Consider the following 18,963-nt stretch of genomic DNA (forward strand, 5'->3'; position numbering starts at 1 on the left):
CCGTGTCCTCGCCACATGGCGGCAAGGAGGAACACCGTTGGGTTTTAGTGGGTATACCGGGTGGCGACACCCGGGGAGTCCCACATAACCACGTCGTCCCCCCGGGCGGCGTGGTATGCGTAACGCATTTCCCAACGTTAAAAAAAAAAAAAAAAAAAAAGGTTATATTTCTATGGGTCTTTGTTACCTGATATAAATAAATAAATATAAGACAGGAATACAGATTAAACAAACATACAAAAGGAGGGTTATTAGTTATCTCATTTCAAATGACCTTACCATTTTTTTTTCTTGACGTGACTTATTGTAGATGTCCCGCAGATGGTATTAACTACTTGGCCGGACAAATGGGAAGCGCTGATGCTGTCGTCTGGTACACAACTTATATCATAAATTCCTTAACAATTTCACTGCACATCTGTGACTTTTAGCGTCCGTAACGTCTGAAATACAGCGTGAAATTGCTGACTTGGAAACGTATAAGTACTAACACCACGGAGCTATAAGATGTAGAGTTGGCATATGAATATAGCCCAAATAACAAATAATAAAATCCAAAAGGAGGTGGGATTTACACCATTTAGCTTAGTTATGGTTAACGCAGACACGCAAGGAGCAGCGGTGAGAAGAATTTACCTTCAAGAAGAGTTTGAAGAGTTTATCATTGGTACAGTGGTAGAGCGTTAAATTCACGATCCGGAGGTCCCGGGTTTATATCCTGGTGGAGACATAATCAAAAAAAAAATCATTGCAGGCTGATCACCCGATTCCACGAAAGTGAGATGATCCGTGCTTCGGAGGGCACGGTAATCAGTTGGGGCAGACGTAGTATGTAGTCGTTACATGAGCCACGCCTCGTGATGCGGACACTAACCTCACATGTGAAAAAAAATGCAATCACCTACTTACTAAGCCTTCTTTAGGGAAAGGGTTCCTTCCCTTAGCCTTTCTTGTGCTCGTCGGCACATAAGTTTCCTTATCAAAATGAACTATGCCACCTCCTCTTTTTTATTACTTCGTGACTAAAACTGTTGTAGTGTCTTGAAGCTCCAAGAATGGTATTAATATTATTACTTGAAAATGTTTTAGCTTTAATAATAAGTAAACACTTTATGTTTTATTTTTATTGAAGTGATTGCTTATGTGAATACTTGTGTTTGTGTGTGAACAAACATTTATGGTAAAAACTTATTCTAAGGTGGGCAAAGACGGCTTTTTGGTAACAGCGATACACTACGCTAGCTTCAATGACAATCTTCATTTTGGTAGTTTAAATTTTCATATGTCAAAGGAGTCCTTTCCAATTCAAGAACTGGGTATACTTACTTCAGATATTTAATTCTTATGGCTATTTTCCTGAACAGCTAGAACCCCAGTTTAAAAATAAATAATTATCATCCACTCTTGTCGGTATAGCATTCTCAATGCTACTATTGTAGGGAAAATAGCCAACCAACATATCTATAGTACCAAACCATCTTGCTTTCTAAACATTACATTAAACATTATTATATTATATATTTATTTTATTCTAATTCTTCATGATCTCCTAGCGTTATCGTTATTTGTCAGGTCCTTTGTTACAGAAGTGACTGCCTGTCATCATCATCATGTCATATTCTAAGCTGCGAAATGAAAACCAATCCAATACAGGTGAGGTCACATACTTTCGAACCACATTTCTCGGGAATGTGAATTTCTCAAGATATTTTTCTTCACCGCTGAGCAAATGATAAACATTTAACAACAAAAAATGAACATAAACAGATAAAATGAAGAAATACGAAAAACATTAGTACAAAATAAACTAAAATACTTGGAGGCGTAAACTTATCTTGTTTAATTAGCGGTAGAAAGTCACATTGAAACTTCACAGGGTCTACAAAGTCAGACGGTGTTTGTAATAGGTATATCTTCAATTAAAACTACTTAGACCTTTGGGGCAGGGGTCGTTATTAAATTTCGTGCATGAGCAGAGACGAAATGATGAACTTAGAACATTACATGCATAAATTAACGTGGTAAGTAGACCCACAGACGATTAGAAACAAACATTTCGTTTATGTGATTTCGATATGGAGTCATCACTCATTTTAAGAGCCACGCTCTTGTCGGTGTAGCATTCTTCATGCTACTTTAGTAGCACTCCGCAGTACTCTGACGCGAGTGGGATGTCGCCCAGAGTAGTATATTTCAAAGCCGTACTAGGACTCCTCGATATGGAGTGCTAAGACGTAATTTTTTGAGATGAAAATAAGAATCAGTCTTCTTTCTATCTTCTTCTATTATAAGGGTTGAAGGTGGATGACCAACCTCATCAACCCTGGTGTCAGGGTGAATATTAAGCCGCTAAAGGCCCATGACCTGGCTCATATAACGACTTCGATTAAAATCAGTTATAAGTAAGATCTTCTAGCCCTACGACTCATCTCAAAGGACGTGCAGCTTAAAAACAACTTTAATGTAACATAAGTTCACGATTACCTATATCCCGTTTGGGGTAGTCACATGGGGTTGCGTACACCCATCCCAAGACGAATTAAATACTCTCACCTCAACGAGTTTTCTGTTAAAAACAACTTAAGTCGACAGAAAGCCACATAAAACCCTCCTAACACGATAGTATCATGTCTTAGTAAAAGTTAACTCGTAATTTAGCGTGCCTGGGTGGATAGGCCTCGACTTATGGTCTAAAATTTGAAAGCTTAAACTGTCTGGAGGCACGTTCGGAGAGATAACACGTTGAAACATAACTTTCAGAGTATTATGGCCCTATCTCACTGAGATGCTATTGTTGCGTCATCATCATCATCTCTCTAGCATTATTCCGTTTTTCACAAGGCCCCCTTACCTAACCTAAAGAGTTGACAGGTCCTGTTCTTTTCAGAAGCGACTGCCTGTCTGACTTTCCAACCCGCGAGGGGAAAACCAGCCTTAAAAATTCACTACAGCTTAGGTCTCATACCTCCGAAAATGCATTTCTCGGGAATGTGGGTTTCCTCACGATATTTTCCTTGGAGCACGTGATAAGAATTTATGACCCAAACATGAATTCGAAAACAAATTCGACAAATATTGGTTTAGGCCTGTGCTGGATTCGAACCTGCGACCTCAAAGTAAGAGGCAAGCGTTGTACCTACTGGGCTATCAAGGCACGGTATTGTTACGGCATTATCAGCGGGAAAATATACGCGATTTCAGTTGATGGCAACTTTGTTGCGACAAAATGGTGAGCTGGGTAGCTCACTCGGTAGCACAAATTCAAATTCAAAAATATCTTTATTCAGTAGGTAACATAGTTACACTTTGAATCGTCAATTTTTACATAACGAACGTCTCATCCGCCTAAAACTACTGCAGCTTCTCACAACCTGTATCGCCGGGGAAAAGAAGCTGCAAGAAAAACCTCGGCACAGGGCCCTAGACGTTCTTTAAAAAAAAAAAAAATGATATACAATTGAGTAATTTAGCTGCCTAATATCAGTTCTCAGACAGTTAATCCCATGCATTCATATCTTCTAAATAATCACTAACTTTATAATAACCTTTTTTGCACACTTTATGCAACTGCGTATCTTTTGTCAGTGATGCGGCGATGGTGGCTCCACCACGATTACCTTCAGTCTTGAAGATCTGTGAGCTGTCGTTTGATGTAGGGATGTAATGCAGTTATTGTTGAAAAAGGTTGTTTTGGCTGTCTTTGCATTATACATTTTTAATAATGTAGATCTAAGTGAGACACTTTTTAGTAGTCAGGTTTCGAATCATCGCATTTTTTTCCCCAAAATGACAATACTGATTCCTGCGTCATTGTTTCCTGATACATAGCTTTAATTTGTTTGCGTGTTCCACCTAAGACCACAACGTCACTTAACACCAGGATGGATCGTTGGCAAACACTATCAAATCTTTTAATATAAACAAACGTAATATTCTGTATTGTGACGGTATATCGTATTTTTTCGTCGAATACTGTAACAATATCATTTTAATAACTTTCTAGAACCCCCAATGAAACACCAGACAATTTAAATTACCAAGTCTTAAGTAGAATTTCGGTCTCGGTAAGTTTCTTAGAAATGAATCAATAACAGAGTCATCACACCTTGTTTTATTGTTTTGTTTAAATTTCTATGGCACTACAATATTTCTTTATTGATAATAACAAACACTGGAAGAGCGGAGTTTCTCCTGACACAGGCAATTTGTTGCTTATAAGGAAACTCCAATAAACTAATGTACGACTGAATTTATAAATATACATTCTTTTTGATTTTTTTTTTTATTTTTAGTAGGACAGCTTAAAATATTTTTTATTTATTTTTTTAACATTATATACGATATCCGGCAGAGGGAGTAAATACTTGAGGCTATCTTAACATTGGTGTCAGGATTTCCATATCGATGTTTTCCATCATTCAGCCCGCTAGGGTTCATTGATACTTCCAAATATAATCCTCTAAACTTAGACGACGCCCTGAGCCGAGATTCACGCCCCACTGCACTCTCTCAGGCCTGTTACCTTTTGCACCGGGTGAGAATAACCAGGGTGTTAGTGACATCGTAACGAATACTGAGGGAGATTTATTTACTTATTAATTCTACTCGATATTAACTCGGAATAATTATCTGAATCATCCGCCTCAGTATTGGTTACTTAATTACTTACACCCCGTACAAGTACGTACAGCTATACGAGTATGTGTAGTAACGAATACTGAGGGGATGATATCAAGTGGAATTTCCTGTCAGACAATTTCAATGCTTTTTTATATTATTTTCAGTGCTATACTTTTGCGATGGAAAATTCCACTTGATATCAACTCAGAATAATGGCCTGAATCATCCCTCAATGTTTTCGTTACGATGTCGCTAACACCTTGTATAATGCAACCTACAGCAGACCCACGAGTATAATAAGCCACCGTCAAAATATTAGTAATAATAATTGTCTAAGGAAAATTCTAAACTCATCATTTCGTCACTGTCTCTGACCAAGCATGGAATATATGTCAAAAGAGAACAGCTAAGGCCGACAGCGCGTGAATGTATTTTAGGTGCATAAGTAATTGGGCAACCACAGATCCACCCTCTCGGAATGGCATATATACGTATTGTGTAGTTACCAACGTAGGTATATATTTACAAAATGGTTAGCTTATTTTAAGTATCGAACATCCTTTTTAAAATCAGATCATAAACAAGTCACTAGGTGTTGGAGCGCCTGTCGTCATATGCGGAGCAAATCCGTGTTTAATTAAGTATGGCTATTATTTTTCCTGCAGGCGCTTTTTTCTTGCTGTGTGTTTGGGCGTGGTTCAACCCCCCTCACAATAAATAAGTCGTTGGAACGTGCAAGTCGTATTTTTTTTAAAACCTTCTGTAATACCTATAGGCGCTAAATCCATTTCAAATCTACGTTAATTCACAACACTAGGAGTAGCAAAATCGGTGAAACTTGGGAGATCGCGTCAAAGACATCGCAATAAACTTTTGATACTCAATTTGAAGAACTTTTTCTTGTTACTGAGCTACAGCGGTGAACTTTGGACATGAAACACGCGCTTTAAAGCCTTTTAAATTGATTCAAAGATGGCTATCATACTGGAATAGGTGCGTATAAAAAACAGAACACGTTTAGCTGCCTACTTTTCTGGGAATGTCGTGAAAACTGACATGTGATATAACCCCACCGGGATTCGATCTCGGGACATCCGAATCGTGAACCCAATGCTCTACAACTAGACCACGGAGGCCGTTATGGACCGTACGATGGCATGTGATCAGCACCATAACATCGCGCTAATATAGGTCCAATAAGCATACAATATAGTTGTTACGGACAGCCGAGAAGAGGAGGTCGCGGGCTAATTTAATTCACGCACGACCCGCTAATTGCGTCGCGAAACGGAAGAGCGACGCGGGGAGCGGTGCGGGGAGCGACGCGGGGCATGGCGCGGGGAGCGACGCGAGGAGCGGATACATGGCGCGGCGCTCCTGATTGGCCGACGTAATGCGCGCACAGCCCGCTAGTTCCGGACCGAAGATTTCCAATAAGAATCTGATTGGACACGTCACGAATCACTTCTTCTCTACTTCTCACTGATTTTACATCGATTATTTACGAATTTTTACCTAAGATTTTTTACTTGTATTTTACTTTTTAACTTTGTATTTTTAATGTGGTTTGCCAAATAAACCGGATCTTCACTTGCACCGCGGGTTTTCTTCAGTCCCAGCAAATAAAATCTGCATAAGCAACAGCGGTGGTCCTTCGTCGTCGGATAGAAGAAACCTGAATCCTCAAGAAAGAAGACGAACCCTCAAGAAAGAAGACGAACCCTCAAGAAAGAAGACGAACCCTCAAGAACGAAGACGAATTCTCAAGAAAGAAGGCCTACTCTTAATACGGAAAAAAGAAGAGGAAGTCTCAAGAGAGAAGAGGAAGTCAGAAGAGGGAAGAGGAAGTCTGAAGAGGGAAGAGGAACAATCAAGAACCGCAAGACTGAAGATTGGTCTAACATCGATATAAAAACATCGATATATTTTTAATTTCAACTTCTAGTTTCAACTTTCTAATTTCAACAAGGTAGCGCAGTCTTGTCCACCTAACGGTGCCAACGGGAGGCTGTGTGCACATCATACGTCCGTTAGGACGGAAAAGTGACTCCTTGAAGCGGGAGTTGCTACTCGCACAGCCTTTTTCGAGGTTACGAGTTAGCCGTATAGCCTTTTTCGAGGCTGCGGTAGCTTCTGGCTTACGCCGAAGAATGCCCATCACGAGGAGCAAGAAGACCTTTGAAGCTAGAGAGAACACCTTTGAAGCTAGAGAGAACACCTTTGAAGCTAGAGAGAACACCTTTGAAGTCAGAGAGAAGACCTTTGAAGATAGAGAGAAGTCCGCGCCCGCCTCCGCCGCGCCAATGGTACTCATCGAGAGAGACACGGCCGCGCTCCCGCGCACCACGACGTCAGCCATGCACATCGATGAACAGCCTGCCAGCACGTCGGCAGCGTCCGCGAACACGGTTGTCCCGCAACGACGACTCGTCACGTCCACGGAAGGGGGACAGGTGCAAGTCCCGCCTGTCAGAGCAAGTACCCGCTCCGTGCGATCGATGCGCTCCACAGCAAGTACGGCGGCGCGCATCAGACAAGCCGAGCTCGACGCGGAGATACAATTAGCTGAAATGAAACAGCAGGAACTTCGTCTAGAAGCCATTAAGGTTAAGGCGAAACTTGAACGGAGCGTCGCAATGATAAGGGAAGAAAGCGAAAGAGGAAGCCAAATCGATGAACAGGAAATCGCCGCTGAAACGCACACGGAGGAACAGCAACGCGTCCACGACTGGTTGATTGAAATGGAATACAGCCAGCCGCGGGGGGAGGGACGACGCCCGCCTCAGCACAGTATGGAGCCTGTTCTATGCGCGAGAAACGCGCACGCGAGCGAGCGAGATGGAAGATGGAATCGAGAGGCACGAGGGAAAGAGACGGAACTACGCCCGCCTAGCCCTATTCCTAATCAACGTACGAGCTTTCATGCGACGAATAAAGAAGAGGACACGGTCGATAGAATAGCACAAGCGCTAGAAAAGATCGTGAATAAACGTCCGGTGCCCCGCCAAGCCCACGAGCTGCCTACGTTCAGCGGCGCCGCGACGGAATGGCTACCCTTCAAGGCGGCCATGCGGGATTCTACGACGATGTACAAGTATTCCGACTACGAGAACCTCGCACGGCTACGGAACTGTCTACGAGGGAATGCACAGGAGACAGTCGCCGCGCTGCTATACTCGGCGACTAGCCCCGACGAGATTATGCGAACATTGGAGCAATGTTTTGGAAGACCAGAGATGTTGATCGAACGAGCGATGGAAGATATAAAGAAGTTACCTAAGTCCGGTACGTCCGCGGGCGAATTGAACACCCTCGCGGTCAAGTTGAAGAACATCGTATGCGTATTAGGTGGCGTCGATGAAAGAGGATATCTCCGAAACCCCATGCTCACACGAGAGGTCATCGAGAAGCTAAGCCCACATCTCAAGTCTAGGTGGTATGACTTCGCCTACGAACACGGAGACCCATCGGAAGCCGAGATAGCAACGCTGTCAAGATTTTTGGAACGTGAGGCCGACCGTGCGATGCGATTTTCATACGCCACATCGCCCCAGTCGCTGAAGGAGACTTTCAACAATCAAGAAAAGAAGTCGTTTTCACGTGAAAGGCCACGTAAAGACGTGAAAGTCTACGCAACCACTGAAACACCCACCGCACCGACCGTCGAGAGAGAAAAGGAAGCCGTCACAAAACGATGTCTATGCTGCGGCGGCAACCACGACGTACCCGATTGTAAGAAATACAAGAGGATGACGGTCAACGAACGATGGCAGTGGGTGAAAGAAGAGAAAATATGCTTCAAGTGCATCAACGGAAAGCACAGGAGATTCACATGTAAAGCGAAGAGGTGCGGAATAGAAAACTGTCTCTTACCTCACCACAGTACGTTGCATATGGACACGTCGCCCGCCGCAGCTACTCAACCGAAGTCACCGCCAGTAAACGAGGAAAATGTCTTGTCCGCGTCGGCCACTACAAGCGGCCCGGTCAAGGTGTTATTGAAGGTGTGCCCGGTGGAGATACGCGTACCGGGAGGACCGTCATTGAAGAGGTATGCGCTACTAGACGAAGGCGCTACCATCACGCTCATGGATGAAGGCCTAGCGAACGACCTCGGCGCCAGAGGACATGTGAGCCCGCTACACATACACGGGGCCACAGCGAGTCAAAAGGAGACGCAGAGTCGTGTCGTCAAGATTGAAGTACGAGGCCAACATGAAGAGCAGTTTCACGACATTACCGCCCACACGGTGAAACAACTTACGATCGGAAGCCAGACGGTGAAAAGGAAGTTCATCGAATACGAACACTTGAAGCACCTACCACTCGACGACATGAGTTACGAATCGGCGCGCCCGAGCCTACTGATCGGCGCCGACAACTGGCATCTGATTATCTCGAAGGAAATCCTCATCGGCAAACGCTACGAGCCCATCGCATCACGCACCGAGCTGGGATGGACGATACATGGCACGGTGCCGCGGAGCTTGTACCGAGGGGAGGATCAACTAGTCCTCCACGTACACGCCAAGACGGAAAAAGACGTGAGGAACTTCGCTAATGAAGATGGGGAATTAAACGCGCTCATCAAAACACATTACGACGTCGACGCCCTAGGAATTGCCTTGATAACGAAGCCGAGGAAGGCCGAAGAGAGAGCGATCGACATCTTCAATAAAACCATCGAACGAGTCAACGGAAGATATCAAGTGGGCCTGCCATGGAGAGACGAGCAAGTAGTCATGCCGCCCAGCTATGAGATGGCTTTCAGGAGACTGCGGACTATCGAGAGGAAGATGGATCAGTCCCCTGAATTCCGGGCAGCCTACACAAGCCAGATAGAGAACCTACTCACGAAGGGATACGCCGCAGTAGCTAACGGAGACGAGAGAGACAACGACAAGTCATGGTACCTACCTCACTTCGCCGTGACGAACCCTAACAAGCCAGGGAAGGTACGCCTAGTCTTCGACGCAGCCGCCAAGTCGAGAGGAGAGAGCCTGAACGATCACCTCCTAGATGGACCCGACTTACTGCGAGCCTTACCGGGAATTCTCTATCGCTTCCGGGAGAAAGAGGTCGCCGTCACCGCCGACATACGTGAGATGTTTTTACAAGTAAAGATTCGCCCTGAAGATCGACCGGCTCAAATGTTCCTGTGGAGAGGTAACGAACGAAAGAAGCCACCCACGGAATACGTCATGTCATCGATGATATTCGGCGCTCGAAGCTCACCATTCCTAGCGCACAGTGTGCGCAACCACAACGCACGCGCGCACGCTGAGACACACCCCGTGGCCCTCCGAGCGATAACAGAGAGCCACTACATGGACGACTTCGTGGAGAGCTACGCGACCAAGGAGGAAGCAACACGAGCAGTACACGAAGTAACCTACGTACACGAGCAAGCCGGGTTCATACTAGCCGGCTGGAACTCGAGTAATGAAGACGTGATACGAGACATACCCCCGGACCGCCGCGCGCAGCTACCTAAGGAAATGGGAACCGCTGGTCATCAAGGCAAGACTCTAGGTCTAATATGGGAGGCCACTAAAGATGAACTAATGTTCAACACCGCGCTGCCTAGGGTACCGGAGGAGGTCAAGACGTCAGCACGCCCGCCGACTAAGCGCGAAGCCCTCAGCGCTGTCATGTCGATCTTCGACCCACTTGGACTGCTAAGCCATCTCACCATAACGGCTAAAATCCTACTGCAAGACTTATGGAGACAACAGAGGATAGGGTGGGATGACCAAGTGCCGGAAGAAGCCGCCGAGGACTTCACTAAATGGATACGAGCGGTCGACAGCGTGCGAGAAGTTAAACTGCCCCGTTGCTATGCGCCAACGAGGGGAGTACTGGAACGTCAGCTACACGTATTTAACGACGCGAGCGACAGAGCGTACGCCACGGTAGCGTACTGGCGAATCAAATACGAAAACGGAGAGGTCATCATCACGCTCGCCGGCGCAAAGGCTAAGGTAGCACCGGTGAAGGCACAGAGCATACCGCGACTGGAACTGCAAGCCAGCCTCATAGGCGCACGACTCGCCCACAGTATACAAGAAGAACATAGACAGAAGGCTGACAGGATCGTGCTCTGGTCAGACTCGAAGACCGCTCTCCACTGGATTCGCAACGACATCATCAAGTACACGCCGTACGTAGCTCACCGCGTAGGCGAGATCGCTAACCTCACGCACGTCGAACAATGGAGATGGATACCGAGCGAGTTAAATGTAGCCGACGACGCCACACGACCTAACTACGAGGTGCGAGCCGACGAAAGATGGTTCATTGGCCCGGCGTTCCTCCGGGAAGAAGAAGAAAGGTGGCCATCGGAACGCACCGAAGAGGAAAATGACAACGGACAAGACGAGATAGTCTGCGCCACGGACAACAGCGAGGGGCCGGCCTACCTGCCTAACATAAGTCGGTTCTCCTCTTACGAGAGACTCGTCCGTGCGACAGCCTACGTCTTACTAGCCGTCGATAAAATGAAGAAACGAACGCGAACACTGAAACTCGCCCATATCACAAAGGCAGAAGAGCTATGGTATAAGAAAATGCAAGAGGACTCGTACTCCGACGAAATAGAACGACTGAAAAAGGACTTGAAGTTACGTCCGAACAGCGCGCTGCGTAAGCTCGACCCACGGATAGACGACAGAGGCTTACTTACACTACACGGTCGCGTGGGCGTGGCGAGAATAAGCGAGCAGTCAAAAAGCCCGCTAATAATGGACGGCCGCCACGCTTTCACCCGGCTACTCGTCGCGCACGCACACAAGACGGCAAACCACGCTAACCGAGAGCAAGTTGTCAACGACCTGAAACAGAAGTTCTATATCACACGTATACGACCTACAGTACGAGCCGTGGAGCATTCATGTCAACTCTGCAAAGTGAAGAAAGCCAGACCGAGACCGCAAGTTCACGGAGACCTGCCCTACGAAAGACTCGCAGCGCACGCGAGGCCATTTAGCTACACGGGCCTCGACTTTTTCGGCCCTATGTACGTGACGGTCGGCCGACATAAGGAAAAGCGCTGGGGCGCCCTGTTTACGTGTCTTACTACGCGAGCGGTCCATATAGAGATCTCACCGTCGCTATCTACGGATTCTGCTATTATGTGCCTACGGCGGATGGCGGCGCGGCGGGGGTGGCCAGTAACAATCTACAGCGATAATGGGACGAACTTTCATGGCGCGGACGAAGAGCTGCGAGCAGCGCAGCGAGAGTGGGGCCCACAACTCAAGGACTTCGCTCTACTACAACGAACGAACTGGAAATACATCGCACCCGGGGCACCGAATCAAGGTGGAGCATGGGAGCGGCTAATACGCTCGGTTAAGACAGCGTTAGTCGCCACACTACACGAGCGCTACCCCAGGGACGAAGTACTCGCCACATTACTCACGGAGGCAGAGTACACGGTCAACGCACGCCCTCTCACTCACGTGCCAGTTGAACCAGGAGACATGGAGGCGCTGACACCGAATCACTTCCTACTGGGGACCTCCGGCGGCCTACCCACTACCGGGCCGTGCAGGGAGGTAGACAGGAGGACCTGGAGAGCCACGCAGGCGCTGGCTGACGTGTTTTGGCGTCGATGGCTAACGGAGTACCTACCTACACTCATACCACGTGGAGGCACACGGAGCGGGCGCGGAGCGGACCTGAAAGTTGGTGACGTCGTGATTATCACTGATCCAGTACTGCCGAGGAACATCTGGCCACGAGGTGAAGTAATCCGACTGCATCAAGGACCCGACGGATTGACCAGAGTCGCTGACGTACGAACAAGAGGAGGGATATTCCGCCGACCTCTACGACGTCTCGCCGTCCTCCCGGTGAAAGAAGGCTGCGAAGATCTACGCCGAGGGGAGGATGTTACGGACAGCCGAGAAGAGGAGGTCGCGGGCTAATTTAATTCACGCACGACCCGCTAATTGCGTCGCGAAACGGAAGAGCGACGCGGGGAGCGGTGCGGGGAGCGACGCGGGGCATGGCGCGGGGAGCGACGCGAGGAGCGGATACATGGCGCGGCGCTCCTGATTGGCCGACGTAATGCGCGCACAGCCCGCTAGTTCCGGACCGAAGATTTCCAATAAGAATCTGATTGGACACGTCACGAATCACTTCTTCTCTACTTCTCACTGATTTTACATCGATTATTTACGAATTTTTACCTAAGATTTTTTACTTGTATTTTACTTTTTAACTTTGTATTTTTAATGTGGTTTGCCAAATAAACCGGATCTTCACTTGCACCGCGGGTTTTCTTCAGTCCCAGCAAATAAAATCTGCATAAGCAACAATAGTCTTATAGATAAAAGCAATAAATCAAAAATCTATTGATAAAATATTCTATTATATCCACGTTGTGTGTGAGGGGTTTATCGCAATTATATTCAATATTTTCCGCTGATTTCTTGGCTCAACGACTTTAGTAGGCTTCCTTCAGATGCTCATTCATTTCTCTCGAGTCTTTCGAGAGATTTACATTTTTATGAGTTCCCCTCTGTGAGTGAAATACAGTATAAAGTATTTCAACGGATTGAATATGCTTTTTTAGTATGTAGTTCGTATTTGTTAAGATTGAAATTTGGACTTACTCCAATCATCAATCAGCCCACGTTATCCCATTGCTGGGTATAGGCCTCCTCCATTCAGCACCATTCTATTCGTTCCTGTGCTTACCTCATCTACAACTTACCTGCCGTTGCAACGATGTCATTTGACCACTGGGTCGCTAGTTTGCCCACTGACATTTTCATTTGCCGTGACCACCATTCTGTCACGGTGTTTTTAAACCGACCATCCTCGCATCTTGCCACGTATCCGGCCCATTTCCACTTGTGGCTCGTGATTCGCCCATCCACATCATAGACATTTTTAACGAATGTGGTCATGTGGTGTGTGGTCCCATTTCCCTGGGCAGTGTTAGCTACTAGTCACAAATTGTTAAACTTAATTTATGTAAATGCTTTTGTAACCTTCACTTTTTTGGGAATAAAGTTATCCTATTCTATTCTATTCTGTGGTTGAGCCTTGGGCTCACGAGCTGAAGGACCCGGATTCGAATCCCGGTTGGGTTACAACCTTGTGACCCTAGTTTGTTTAGGACATTACAGGCTGATCACCTGATTGTCCGAAAGTAAGATGATCTGTGTTTCTGAAGGCATGTTAAGTAATTGGTCCCGGCTACTACTTACTAAGTATAAGTAGTCGTCGACAACAGGGGTGATGATGTTGGTGATCGACCTCACAACCCACGCGATAGAAGATCATAGACTTTCGTATTTCGATGAATATCAATATTGGGTACGCGGTCTACGAGAGAAATGCCTAATATTGAGCGTTCTAAGGCACTTTCTGGACTTTCTCTAGTAGTTGGTAATAAATAATGATCTATTAGAATTGATATTCTATTAGTATGCTTCAATTTTTTAATGTGTTTTCATAATGTAAATGAGAATTAGTGAATCACAGGGTCACTGAAATAATTTATAATCGAGTAAAAAGTAGCTATCTTGAAATATTTCTTTTGAAATGTTGATTGTTAAAATAAGTTTCAGTTTAAGTTTTTATTTAATGAAAATGATTATGAAAATTTCTTAAAAGTATAGGTGAAGCTCCTAGCGATAGTTACATAGCAAATATGTTTGATTGATATGCTGCTTTACATTTATTTTATCTTCGGTTACCAACGCCAGATCAACGACCAGAAGAATAATATCAGAAAATTATCATAATAATTATTACCACTACCTAGCTCAGCTATAAGTAAGTAGTCTTCTGTAAAATGGTCGTTCTACCTTAATGGGCTAAGCATCTATATGTGTTTTGTATGAAAGATAAAATTTGAATTCAATTTCCAAAAATTCTTTATTCTGTGGGCAACATAGTTACACTTTGAATCGTCATTTTATAATCGTTTCTTCCGCCTAATATACTGCAGCTGTCACAACCTGTATAGCCAGGGAAAAGAAGATGTAAGAAAAACCTCGCCATAGGGCCCTTGACGTTCTTAAAAAGAAAACATGAAGACATTCCTTGTTCAAATAAAATATATTTATTCATGGTTCAGAGCTGTTCAGAGCCAATATATTAAGATTATGTGAATAAATTTGAACCACTTGTGAATAATCGATTTGTCTTGTAGAGAGGAGCTTTGTGGATTTACATAAATATACCTAGTGAGTAGTGAATGTTTCTATCAGATTCTAGAAGTTTATCTTTGTTTGAGAGAGTAGGTACAAACCTATATTTGTCTTTCTTGGAATGACACTATTTATATTTTTTTTATAACTTATATTTCAAGTCTTAATGCATGTTGGATACTCTTACAACTATTCAAGCAATTCTTCTTCTCTTCTTAAACTTTTTTAAAAGTTACTTTAACAAATTATTTTAGACATCTACTTAAAAAACTAAACGCCTAATAATAATAATTGTCACTAAACAAAAGACTACAATACCAATATAAGAATGAATAAAGAAATGAGATATTTTATATGAGAGAATTAAAAATAAAATTATTTTTAAATTAATTAATTTATTTTTATTTATTATTTTTTTATTAAAATTAATATGAAATGACTGACTGAATGACTTTTATTTTATATAAAGCCTTGACATAACAGCTAGAATAGTAAGGGTCCCTGTTAGTAACCCTCCTCGTACCGATGTCCCTCTTGACTTCAACCATTTTTGGGACTGTAAAGAGATAAAAAAAACTATTATTATTATTATAACCTTCACACGTCCCACTGCTGGGCACAGGCAACTCAACCATGGGGAGTATGGAGCATACTCCACTTTGGTTGGTGATTATTATTGTTTATTTTACTTATTACCTGCGACTCGACTCGGATAGTAGTTAATGCCATATGCGAAAAATTTATAATAAGGCACCTAAAAACGATTTAACCAAAAAAAAAAACAGTTTACCTCTTCGTTTAGACAACTTTCTTCATAATCTAGCTTAATGGAAGTAGAGCTGAAGTAACTCTTAACACATTGTTCTATAAGATATCGGAAGGCCTCGCAGTTTCTTCTGAAAAGATCTCTTCTGTTGTCTTTTACTGCTTGGACTAAGTTTAAGTTTATTTTGTTGGTCTCTGAAAATAAAAAAATACATGCATTAGTCAATGGGGTCTCACCTGGTATAAAAATTTCAAATAACGACGGTGGGGTCTCGGACGGTACCGGGCTCCTGAAGAGTCTTTTGTCGCAAGCTGATTGGTCGCCTCAATTGCTACAGTAATCGGGTCGTCAATGTTGTCTATTGCGTTATTCTCGCCGCAAGGGCAGAATAATTGGTATTGAAAAACTTACGTTGTTTGCAATCCTCCTCGGCTAATATAGCAGTCACTTGATGATGAAAAAAGCCTGTAAAAAAGTGACAATATAATAGGTACGTCCCGCTGGTGGACATATAATTCCGGGTTATTCATTCATTTTAAAAATCAACAGTTGTCAATCACCCGTCCCTTTCCTTTTCAGCGCATAAGATAATGACAGGTATGACTTAAAATTAGATGGTGTGTACGGTCACGAGTACTAATATGTATACACTTTAAGACCATGTCACATTAACTTTTTTGACAAATTAAACCGTAAGTTTCAATAAATGTCAAATATGATAGTGCGAAAGGGTTCTAAAGTGTGTACATGATATTGCTCATGACTGTACAGGAATCATCACTATTAAATACTTACAAGTTATTCCAATCATCACTAGGCACAGAGACGTAACACTCATCTGAAATAGAAATCAACAAAATAAAAAAAAAAAACATTTATATTTATTGCACAATAATAAATTGCATAAATTATATGTATACCTAATCCGATAAAAATACATACTTTTATAATAGGTACGTAAGTATGTTTCGACAAGTGAGCGCAAACAATAATATTAAGTTTCTAATTTACCTTAATAGTCATGACGTTATAAATAAAACACGTATAAACACATATGCAGTGCAACAGTTTACTATATAAAGAAGAAAACAACAATAATTTGCTAAAATGGTCAGGAACTAGAGTGTGTAAAAGGCAGGGTTGCCGTAGATACTATTACTTATAATAGAATAAAATAATAATAGAATAATAAGAAATTATTTATTACAAATTCCTTCGAAGTTTAGTGCCCTACCTAATTTAAAATTTTGAAAGTTCGAGCGGCTTGTAGCTTTCTTCGGCCCGGCACTTTTTACTTGGTGCCCGAAACGAATGATACTTATCATATTATTATATTCTAAACATCACAAGTGCAGTTTGTAAACTAATCTTTTCTGCAAGCCCTATGCATTACTTACCGGGAATCGAAATTTAATAAATATTGTGATTAATGTTATTGGTTATATGCGATAAGAAGGTACGAGGCCTTGTCATAGGTCATAAGCGTTGTACGAGTATCTATCCACAATAATTATGTATCATATCCATGTTGAAATTGCAACCCAATGGTATATAACATAACTTTAACAGCCTATATACTTCCCATTTCTGGGCACAGGCTTCCCCTCAATCTACCGGAGGAGCTACGAAGCATACTCCACTACTCTGCTCCACTGCGGGTCAGTGGATGTGTCTTTTACGGCTTACGGCTTAACTTGTCCTCTGAAGCACGGAATCATCTTAATTTTTCGGATAATCAAGTGATTCAAGCCTACAAAGTCCTTACCAAACAAAGGACAGTCTCACAAAATGATTTCGACAATGTCTCCAAAGGGAATCTATTTATTTATTAAGTACTTACTACTACATCATATGTACAAAACATGAACAACTAAGTCAATCACTAAAATTAAGACTTCTAAATTTATGACAATTACAGTGTACGGTCACGAGCATTAATATGTATACACTTTGGTACCATGTCACATTAACTTTTTTGACAAATTGAACTGTAAGTCTCACTAAATGTCAAATGTGTTAGTGCGACAGAGTCCCAAAGTGGGTACATTATATTGCTCATGACTGTACATAGCATCTGCAAATTAATAATTTACTTAAAAAGCAGTCTTTATTTACACATAAATTTGAAATTAAAATAAAATAAAATCGAACCCGGACCTCCAGATCTGACCTAACCAATAGACCACGGAGGCTGTTGCGTATTGGAGCAATATATCAAGAGTAGCTACGTGTTGAAGAATTATGGCTCTGTTCACCCCAATAGGGATGCGGGTTTGACTACATGCATGTATGTACTGTTAAAGCAGTGAAAATAGTCATCGGTTATAAATAACTTCATTATAAGGAAATAAACACCCGCCCTATTATTACAAAAACTATCACAAATTTAAAATGTATAATTCTCGCAACGAAAGAATTCCACGGATTTTAACGGAACTAATTGAAAAGTCATAATAATTCTATGCAGAATCTGCAACACTAGCGCCGCGGCCGCTGGACGTCTTTCGTGGTGCGCACTATAATTTAAACCTGGTGCTTATTATCTATAGTCTTCGTATATAAGAAGGCTAGTATTTGCTACAGATTGTCTCTGAGACAAACTGCAGAAAATATCATGTCCCGTATTAGAAAAACCGTATAATTTTGTATCTTCATATTCAAAAATTCAAAATTCTTTCTTAGTTAAAAACTATTTACAGTAATAAAGGTGATTGGAGTCTCCTTTTAGGCGTAGTGCCCTTGTCAAGGGACTCCGCTCTTCCATATTATCTTCCAAAGCAAGTTGTACACAAATGCGCTATTTGCAAATTTTGAATTTGTATGTAGCTTATAATACGACTAATACAAGATGACGTCACGATGTTATATTGTCATTCTTTCTTACTAGTCCAGAAATTTGGTAGCATATCTTCCTGTATCGACGACAGTCTATATAAAAGTTGATTTTACCGTTGAATGCTTTACCTGACTTTTTAAAATTGCAATAATTTTATTCGTAATCAATACAATTCAGGAGCCTTTGGTGATTGATAACAAGAGGGAGTTAAAAAGGCCACATTTAAAAAAAAAATTAGCTTGATATATCTTGTTTTTAGTTTCACTGTCAAGTAACGTGTTTTTTGGAACGACATAATGATTATAATATTTTCCTTCTTATCAAGCAAAGATAGATAGAAATATATACCTAAATGAAAATTTTACTGGCCCAAAAACAATATTAATATTTTCATACGATAAAGAGTTTACACAACTGTCATGCTCTATTTCTTTGTCAAAATGTAAGAGACAAGTCAAACACACTAAAAAATTCACAGTCCATATCACATCTTCGGTAGTATAGTGGTCAGTATCCCCGCCTGTCACGCGGGAGACCGGGGTTCGATTCCCCGCCGGAGAGAACTTATTTTTTGT

The 18,963-nt window shown here is 42.8% G+C and overlaps 1 protein-coding gene, 1 long non-coding RNA gene and 1 other non-coding gene across 6 annotated transcripts in view; 2 read left to right on the top strand and 1 right to left on the bottom strand.

The window, feature by feature from the left end:
• Positions 1 to 6,923: 6,923 nt before the first annotated feature.
• On the top strand, positions 6,924 to 12,548 carry LOC126376955 (uncharacterized). Its single transcript, XM_050024507.1, has one exon. The coding sequence runs from the start codon at positions 6,924 to 6,926 to the stop codon at positions 12,546 to 12,548; it is 5,625 nt and encodes a 1,874-aa protein (XP_049880464.1).
• Positions 12,549 to 15,238: 2,690 nt separating this feature from the next.
• The window catches only part of LOC126377269 (uncharacterized), an 80,883-nt gene continuing 77,158 nt past the window's right edge, over positions 15,239 to 18,963 (bottom strand). For 3 of the 4 annotated variants that reach the window (XR_007567803.1, XR_007567800.1, XR_007567802.1), the window contains 4 exons: positions 16,348 to 16,390; positions 15,964 to 16,017; positions 15,577 to 15,746; positions 15,239 to 15,342 (listed from right to left, as the gene is read on the bottom strand). This is a non-coding gene — a long non-coding RNA (uncharacterized LOC126377269). Of the gene's footprint in view, positions 15,343 to 15,576; positions 15,747 to 15,963; positions 16,018 to 16,347; positions 16,391 to 16,494; positions 17,409 to 18,963 lie in introns of those variants that run through there. The other variant, XR_007567801.1, reaches the window with a different exon arrangement.
• Trnad-guc (transfer RNA aspartic acid (anticodon GUC)) lies at positions 18,878 to 18,949 on the top strand. Its single transcript has one exon. It is a non-coding gene; the product is annotated as a tRNA-Asp (tRNA).

This window comes from Pectinophora gossypiella, chromosome 22 (genome assembly GCF_024362695.1).
Source record: "Pectinophora gossypiella chromosome 22, ilPecGoss1.1, whole genome shotgun sequence".
NCBI classification, from domain to species: domain Eukaryota; kingdom Metazoa; phylum Arthropoda; class Insecta; order Lepidoptera; family Gelechiidae; genus Pectinophora; species Pectinophora gossypiella.